Source organism: Cheilinus undulatus, linkage group 1 (genome assembly GCF_018320785.1).
Source record: "Cheilinus undulatus linkage group 1, ASM1832078v1, whole genome shotgun sequence".
NCBI classification, from domain to species: domain Eukaryota; kingdom Metazoa; phylum Chordata; class Actinopteri; order Labriformes; family Labridae; genus Cheilinus; species Cheilinus undulatus.
The window spans coordinates 39327138-39336488 of NC_054865.1; the positions used below are offsets into that span (position 1 = coordinate 39327138).

At 39.9% G+C, this 9351-nt stretch overlaps 1 protein-coding gene across 3 annotated transcripts; it reads left to right on the plus strand.

The window, feature by feature from the left end:
* Window positions 1–7345, plus strand: ist1 (IST1 factor associated with ESCRT-III). 3 transcript variants are annotated; one of them, XM_041789040.1, is made up of 10 exons: window positions 1–96; window positions 706–805; window positions 921–1101; window positions 1231–1318; window positions 1429–1512; window positions 1623–1733; window positions 1814–2008; window positions 2376–2477; window positions 3088–3133; window positions 5532–7345. In XM_041789040.1, the coding sequence occupies exons 2-10, from the start codon at window positions 718–720 to the stop codon at window positions 5696–5698; spliced, it is 1062 nt and encodes a 353-aa protein (XP_041644974.1). In that variant the 5' UTR covers window positions 1–96; window positions 706–717; the 3' UTR covers window positions 5699–7345. The 3 variants fall into 3 exon arrangements, with proteins under 3 accessions (XP_041644974.1, XP_041644967.1, XP_041644984.1); XM_041789033.1 differs by having other exon boundaries at window positions 4–122; XM_041789050.1 differs by having other exon boundaries at window positions 4–122; window positions 3127–3133.
* The last annotated feature ends 2006 nt before the right edge of the window (window positions 7346–9351 follow it).

Below are 9351 nucleotides of genomic sequence, written 5' to 3' on the forward strand. Positions count from 1 at the left end.
TCCCTCATGTGAAAAAGTTCCCCTGACGTCATTACAGAACAACACGGAAGTGAGCCAGACGACGAAACAACACAGAAAGAAAACCCAAACAAGTTGGTGCGTTCGCTTCACTAACCTTCCAGGTATGTTACTACAACGAAATTAGTCCTTAATCATTTTAAAAGAACCTTATCATTCGCTACACACTAATGTGTTTGTCTAGTTTGTTTAAATTTTCCTACGGTGAGCTATGTAGCTAGCGCAAACGTTGACAGATTAGAACACTGCTATCAAAGCTAAGGCTAGCTAACAGCCAGGCTCGTGAACTGAAAATGTACTGTGAAGATTTAATAGTCCATAAAACGATTTTCCCTCTAAATATAAAACTGTAGATAACAATGTAAGACGGATATGGAAAGACTAGAACGGCTAAGGTAGCCGAGCGAGGTTAGCTATCCGCCGAGTCAGGCTAAAGCTAAATGACAGGAGCGTTTTAACGTTTGGGGATTCCTCAGAGAAAGGGACTTCATGCTTTCAGTCCCTTTGTGTGTTTGGTGGGTTTATTAGGAGTTAATCTGGTTTACTCTGTTGCTATGCGTTGGCCATGCTCACATGATTAGCTGTGAGTCACTGGATCAGAGGTGGGGGCGAGGTTAGATGGACAATGTTGGTTTCGGTGCATACTTCCGTGTATATTATGGTCCTGCCATGCTCCTCTGTTCACAGACAGACACCATCATGCTGGGAGGAGGATTCAAAGCAGAAAGGCTAAGAGTCAACCTCCGACTATGTATTAACCGATTCAAACTCCTGGAGAAAAAGAAAAGTAAGCCACTGGACCAATTCTCTCACGGATTATACATTTTTATATTTGAGGATGAAAGTGTTTGGATTTCTGGTTCTCAACTTATAATTTCCCCCATTTTTTCACAAATAAAAAGCTGAGCTTGCACAGAAGGCAAGGAAGGAGATTGCGGATTACCTTTCAGGAGGGAAAGATGAGCGGGCGAGGATTCGTGTTGAACATATCATTAGAGAGGACTATCTGGTGGAAGCCATGGAGATCCTGGAGCTTTACTGTGACACCTTGCTAGCACGCCTTGGCCTCATTACATCCATGAAGTGAGTCACTTAACTATCATTATGTTTTCCTTGAACTTAATGTATTATCAACTATGGAGAGAGTGGTGAGCTTTTCTCTTGCTGTCTTAGAGGACTTTTTGTCAACTGTCATGTTATTTCTCCACATAGGGAATTGGACCCAGGCTTACAAGAGGCAGTGTCCACACTTATTTGGGCAGCACCTCGTCTCCAGGCTGAAGTGTGTGAGCTCAGAGTTGTAAGTGTTGGCTAGACACAACAGGGGCCAGCATCGCTCCCAACAACATTGACAAGATTATGGTGTTTTATTTCAAGATTTTAAAGTCTTATCTCCTGATCATTTTTTAGGTATCTGACCAGCTATGTGCAAAATACAGCAAGGAGTACGGCAAGCTGTGCAAGTCAAACCAGATTGGCACAGTCAACGAAAGGGTTGGTATTTTTTCCACAAACTCCCCTCAAGTTTGTTCAAGAATGCACTAACCTTTGGTCTAGTCACATTTTTAGAGACTTCTAATCAGATGTCCTACGTGTTTTTACAGCTGATGCACAAACTAAGCGTGGAGGCCCCTCCCAAGATCTTGGTGGAACGTTACCTGATAGAGATCGCCAAGAACTACAATGTGCCGTATGAACCTGATGCAATGGTCCGAGTGAGTGTTACAGAATGAGTATAAAAACATGAGAACAAGTCTTGCATTTTGTCCATTAATACATCGCTGATTCTGGGCAGCCTGAGGTGTGTGCTGGAGAGGAGGCAGACCTGATTGATGTGGACAATGACAAGAAGTTTGGAGGAGGAGGCGGCAGTGGTGGTGGAGGAGGATTCACTGCTCCTGCTGCTGCCATGCCTATGCCTATGCCCATGCCAATGCCTATGCCCATGCAAATGCCCACAGCTTTCAACTATCCACCTCCCAAAGGAGCCGTGAGTGATTCTTACTTTTATTAATTATGTCCATGTTGATCAAATTAACCCATGAACATCAATTTCTCCACTTTCAGTAAAAGATACGGGAGGTTTTTTCATAACCCTAACTGAATTAGTGTTGCCATTCATATTTTTTGCATTAATTAAGCCTTCAACAAAGTAAAGGGGATTTGATTTTCAGATAAGATCAACATATTGACTTATTTTCTTTTAGAAAATACTTTTAGAGTCCCTCAGGATTTGTTATTGCAGGTTATTTCAATAGATACGGCCTGTTTGTAATTACTAGTATATAGAACAGTAATCTAAATATAGACTGAGATTTTTTCCTCTGAATTGTTCTTGACTGATGTTCTTCCACCAGGATCAGTTTAATGCTCCCATTGGAACCTACAACAACTTCCAGCACCCCATGGGAGGAGGGCACCCCCCTCAGCTGCCCACTTCTCCCCCCACATACGAGTCTGTAAGTGACCGAACCCCTCCCATCCATGCCCCCCTCCTGTTCCCACAGAAGGACAGATGAACAGGGCAGGGCACCACTCAGGGAAGAGCAGTTCATTCAGCTTGCTTTCAGTTTTGTCTGTCCTCTGTTATTTATATTGCTTCTCAGTGTAGGCCCAGATTGCAGCATGTGTTTACTCTTCTTTTCTCATGCTATGTTTGCTGAGAGGTCATGCATCAGAATGCCAAACAAGTTACTTGGTTGGGGAAACCTACAATCTGAAAAATCTTATTCTGCTTAGCTTGAATGTAGGTGGCATGAGATTCTTCAACAGTAACTACTAACTTTTACCTGATCAGTTGCTCTGAATGGGACTGAAATGAACAGAGAAGAGTGTCAAGTTTGGCTCAGAAAAAGCTTAGGTCAGCTGAGGCTGTAAGTCTGTCTTTGTGTCAAACACTAAAGGTGATGGGTTCCTCAAAAAATCCCCTGCAGTTTTGCCTTTTATTTTGTTTCCTCAATGCCTGTTTTTACTCACCCACCTTCAAACACCATTATTAATCAACATTAACACATTTCCATTCCTCACTAAGGTGACATTTTTTCCTTACACATTTTCTCTGCTCTCCAGATTGATGACCTCACTGACAAACCCTCTATTCCTTCCCAGGCCGTAGGTGAGTTCTCCCAACAATCACATATCACATATAGAGCATTGGTTAACAGCCTTTTTTCCTTAGAGGCCCCCTACTTGTATCCAAGAAAGACCTAAGCTACCCCGAGACACACCCCAATAAAACAGTGATACATTGCTGTAAAAAATCAGCATTGATTTCAGTAGTTTTGTTGGAAAACCCTACAAAAATAGGTCTATACAGCATTTTCTTACCAGAAGACTTCTGAAAAAACTACAAAGTGATCTGGCTGCATACCTCTATGGTGGGGCATTCACCTGCAGACCTCTACAATAGGGTGACCTCGACCGTGGGGCGGGAAGGGACGTACATTACCCAAGCCATAACCAGAATGATGTACAGAATGATGGTTACTTTCTGCTCGCTGTCAGAGGCTAAAGTAAGTGGCTCTTTTTACACAACAGCAGAATTGTATCAATAAATATCAAACCTTTACTGACGGGGATAAAATCAGAAATAGCACACCACAAACTAAAATCCAACAAGGGTTAGAAAGCCACTTCCTGTCCCATGGTCGAGGTTGCCCCATTGTAGAGGTCTGCAACAGGTGTGCATAAAAAATGCCCCTCTATAGAGGTCTGCAGTTAGATGCTTCTCAAAAACTATTTGGTGAATGTTTTATAATGATTTTAGTTCATATTTGCCCATCTTATTTTGACAACCTCAGAGTAGACAAAGCCATGGACCCCCCCCCCCGATCTCTGCACGCTGCCCCTGTGGGGGCCTGGATCCCAGGTTGGGAACCAATGAGCTAGAGCAGGGGTGTCAAACACAAGGCCCAGGGGCCAAATGCGGCCTGTGGAGTGGAACAATAAAATCTGGCCCGCAAGATAATTTCTGTTATTACTGGCCCATTATGCAGATTTCCTGAAGTATAAAAATTTCAACTTATCCTTGATGATTTAAGATAATTAAGTCATAAAATCTGAAAAAGTAAGGAGTACAAATGATTAGATGAAAAGTTAGGAATGTGGGAAAATTAATTGATTTGTGTTTTAATTTCATATTTTCAGTTTGAATTCAATCTGTCAATAAGGACTCAAACTCAGGCTTTTAACTTTTTATTTCATACTTTGAACATTTCAAATCATAATTTTGACTTCTTATATAATATTTTGAGCTTTTGGAGTCATAATTTTAAATTTTAAGTCATGTTTTGACCTTTTTAACTAATTATTTTGCATTTTATCTCATGTTTTTAACTCCTTACTTTGACTACATAATCCCATAGTTTGACCTTTTAGACCCACAATTTAAAATTTTGAATCATATTTTGACTTTTAATTTCATGATTACAAATTTTATTTCATATTTTGACCTTATAAGCTCATAATTTTGACTTTCTTTCTAATATATTTGCCTTTAAAAACATAATTTTTAAACATCAATTTCATGTTTTGACCTTTTGAACAATAAATTTACTTTTCTCAGATTATGAACCTTTAAACTTATCTTTTTTTAACCTCAAAAGTATTTATCATCGTTGCAAAGTTTATATATATTTCATTCCTGGTGAAATGTGGTTGATAGCTTATGGTTGAAAAGGTGACCCTGTTAGGCCCTCAGGTTAGTCCAGAATCCAGAACATGCCCCCTGCTGTGATTGAGTTTGACACCCCTGAGCTAGAGGATAGCTCTTGCAATATTGTTATGTTTTACCTGCTACGCCAAATGCACACAGCTGCAAGCTCCTTTGAAGATGTAAGACCAAAAAGAAGAGGTATTGACCTAAAAGAGTAAGAAGTGTGTCTTGGGGGCCTCGGTTTAGCTGAGTTTGTTGAGCAATTTCCCATAAACAGAGGTTACATTCCTCGACACACTGGTTACAAGATCAAATCCTGGTCCTGGCGCTGTTTGATGCTTGTCTTCCCCCACTCTCCCTCTCTCTACCATACCTCCGTTCTCTCTTCAGCTGTCCTATCTAGTACAGAAAAGCCCCAAAATAATATAAAAAGGTGTTTTGGTAGGGTATTTTTCTGAATTAAAATTGTAAACCAGTTACAAAACAATCTTCGTCCTCTCTCTCTTGTGTAGGATTGAGGCTCATGGATGTGTTTTGAATAGTTTTTTGGCAACAGTATACTGTAGGTATAGGCCTGAGGGAAGTTAAGCTTCCAGGATTTGGCCTCATGGGCATTTTCTTGGTATTCATTATTGTTGGTTTGGATAGCTTTTTAAATGGATTTATTTGATGGGATTAAAAATGAATAATGTGGGATTCCACTATATTTCCCAGTGACACTGACAATATATTCTACAGTTATGTATGAACAGCATTTTCTATAACTCCAACTCAATTTGCTTTATAGTAGAGACCCTTTTAAACCAGTAGATACACTCCCTTGCAAAGAATAAACTGAATACCTTGTATCACTCTTCAGGTCCTGGCCCTTCCCCTCAGAGATTCGACAACAACGCTCTCCCAGAACTCCCCTCTGTTCCTGACACACTTCCCACGTCGTCCTTGGGAGGAAACACCACCAGTTCAGATGACATCGACTTTGATGATCTAACACGGCGGTTTGAGGAGCTGAAGAAGAAGATCTAAATGCTATAACCCTGGTCGAAACACACATGAACACACATATACACAGGCCTGTGTTATCATTTACACAGCTCAGAACAGGGAATGGAAAATATTCAATCAGATCTGGATAGTTCTCTCCTCAACAAGTAATCTTACATAGATATTAAAGAAACATGTACTTTTACCTCATTTGCATAAATATGACCATCTTACTGAGGGTGTCGTTTCTTATTTGACCCTTGTTCAGTTAATATCATCTCTTTTGGCAGACTCCCCATGTGTTTCACTTCTTTCAGTATAGCATACTACTACCTACAATCATGTGATCACTCCTTATTTAAGGTCACTCTTACTTTAAACTTTACCCATTCATTGAATGATTTTTGTGTAACCAAACAGATATATATTTTTGTCTTTATTTCTGGGGGTTTGGGTCTGACTTCTATTTATATGACATACCTGACTCCTTCATGCACACGGTCTGGCTGTGATCTCGCTACTGTGCGGCTCATACCAGTCCAACTGGCCCAACTGGCTGCCCCGGTTTAGTTGGGAGCTGGAATTCACACTAACAAAGGCCACAGATGTTTCCACTGCAAGGCTCCGATACCCACAGATTTTTTATTTTCCACAGAGGTAGAAGCCATATTCCTACGTCATGCTCACTCATGCAGATTTGTCACTGTGGAAATGATGTGTTAAACCACTCCTTACACTTCAAAGTTTGTTTTCATCAGTCATCAGAGGGGTATGACCTCTCAAGTGGAAGTTCATGACAACACATTGAAGAGGAGTCATGAGACATGGATTTACACATTATATATTAATCTGTATAGGATTATTTTCAAAAGATCTAGCTAGGTGTATTTACATAAATAATTGAACTATACAGGTGTTCTGAAGGTAGGGTACATACTTGTGCTATATTTGAAGGTTCTGTTTTATATACCATATCTCCTCAATCTTTTTGTTGCCCTTCAACATCAGTTTTACACCATACCTGCACTTTCTTTTTTATCATTACAGTACTTCAATAACAAGCAAAATGTGTGCAGAACAAATTGGACTGATTAAATGTAAATATGTGTCCCTGTGATCCTGCGTGCATGTGTCTTATACTCTATGTTCACCACTGCATTTGCCTTAGTTACCATCTCTCATCAGAGGCCTTGCCAGTCCAAAAAAAAAGGATTATGTATTTTTATCTGGTCACATAATCAAACTTTCCTTTGGCCATAAATGGTTTTCTTTGTGTTTGGAATTACAGATTGGCTGAAAATAACCAAATGTACTGAAAATAGAGGAATATGTTTTTCTTAGGAGTTTGTTTTTCATGTAGATGTAACATGAAGCTGTAGTCTAACCACGCCTAGCTCTGCTTGCATGGCAAATAGGCCGAAGCCTTGAGCGGGATGATTCAGCAAAGTCTGGGGAGTACGCTGAAAGCTTTCTAGGGAAGTGCTAGACACCGTTTATTGTTTGGTTTTTAAAAGTTGAAGACAGAAGAGGTATGGTTCATAACACTACAGAACTGTGATCTGCTCAGTGTGTTTTCTATGTTGGACTGTTTTTTTCATGCTAATCCTTGAGATACAAATGGATGTATCTCATTATGAAGACACATTTTTCCACTGTATACTAAACAATTTAATAAAAGATCATATGGAACTTGAACTAGTAAGGCTCTTTATGTTCTCAAAATTTATTTTCAAAGCTGTCATGTGGACTGCTGGCCAGCAGGGGTCCTCAGCATAAAAATAAAGGAACAATGGAGAAACTAAGAAACCTGCAAGGAAACCCCAATCAAGTCCAGTTGCCCCCTTGATGAGGAATTGAATAACCGTGACCTGGATGAATAATAACAAGGATTAGTGTCATTTAAGGTTTTCTGAATAGAGTCATCTGGGGTTCTAGTAACCTAGTGGTTATGTCTGTGTACTGAATAGAGGCTGTTGTCCTCAAAGCCAGAGGACCAGGTTCAAGTTAGACCTGTGGCTCCTTTCTCACAAGTTTTTCCCCACTCTCTCTCCCCAGTTTCTGGCTCTTTCTGCTCTCTTATGTAAATAATGGCATTAAAACAAGAAAAATCCTCAAAAAGAAGACGAGTCATCTGCTTACCTTCTAAGTTGGTTCTTAAAGCTCTGTATTTTGGTCATTGACATATTAGGCTTCATTCATTTGTGGTTGCACCGCCTGACATTGGCAGCTAATTTCAAATTAAACTGGAAAATACTTTGACACATGTTGTTGCTTCTATTCTTGTTGGAAAGGACACACATATTTTGAAAAAATAAAGGATTTTATGGTGAATAAAATGTTGCTGCTTTACCTGAAATGAAAAGTGTATCAGCTCACCTAAGCAAAACTGTAATTTATAATTTAAAGATGTGATGCATCAGTTATCTTATTAGAAGCAAAGTAAATAGTTTTAGAACAATATTTAATATAATGACACTTTGGGCAGTTTCACCACCTCAGCACTAAATATACTCACACATATTGTCACTTTTGCTTTTGTTAGAAAGTGGACATTTTTAAAATGACATCAAGAGGTTAATGGTGAAATAGATTTATTTTATTTATTTATTTATTTTTTTGCAGTTTTACATTGGTTGTACCGACATGGAAAGTGTACCGACCCACCTGTGACTAAAATGTTTATCCTTACCGCAAAAGGATCTACAAACCATTTCACTCTGCCATGAGTGTCCACTGGACTTAAATGGATGATAAATTATGCTACAATCTGTTATAATCACTACATTTTAAAATAAAATACCCATGGTTACAGTTATGCCACCCTAACATTTGAAAAATTCTGGGACAAAAGGTTTTGATGACCTCACTACTTATTAACCTTGCAAAGCTGATGGATACACCTGTTTCCGTGTTTCTTGACGACATTTCTTCGTTAAAAAAAAAAGAACAAAGAACAGCAGTGGGTTGTTTTCTTTTCAAAAACGCCAAAAGTCATGTACTGACATGGCTACAGCTACCATGGTTCACGTTATGCAGCTCTTTATGGAGTTTGCTCCTTCGGTGGGGCACAGCTCGGTAGCGGCTACGTCACGTTTTGTTGCTCTGATTGGCCTGTAAAGATGTGACAGACAGAATATTCATCCAATCACCCTCCAAGTTTTTGGTTGGCCACTGACCACCAGCCCTACCCATGACAATGTCTGTGTCTGATTAAGTAAGTAAGTAACTGACTGAGTGAGGCTAATTTATAAGCCATAGAATACAGAGTTGCGTTTGCTTGTACTGAACGCTGTCAGTCATGGCTGCCTCCACTGTGTTAACTACAGCCATACATACTGAGTTGTGCTATGGGCGGGGTTTACTTGTGCTGAAAGCCCTCTAATGTCTGCATCCACTGCTGTAAACAAGTGAAGACAGCAACACTAAAAGCGTTCTGTTACATAAAGGGTGTTTTTGCTCTTCTGCCAAACCGCTTCAGTCTGAGTGTGTGATAGTTAAAGGGGGAAAGGGTTACTTGTGTGAATGCTTGTATACAATGGCTGCTAGTCGGACGTTAGCGCGGCCGTAGCCAGACCAACATATTTCTTCATCCCAGCGCTGAGAGCGACACGGACAGCTTTCTGTCACAGAAAAATGTCCTTGCTCTACTCCCAGTCTTTCACATTTCAGTTAAGCATTTCAACAGGCATCCCAGA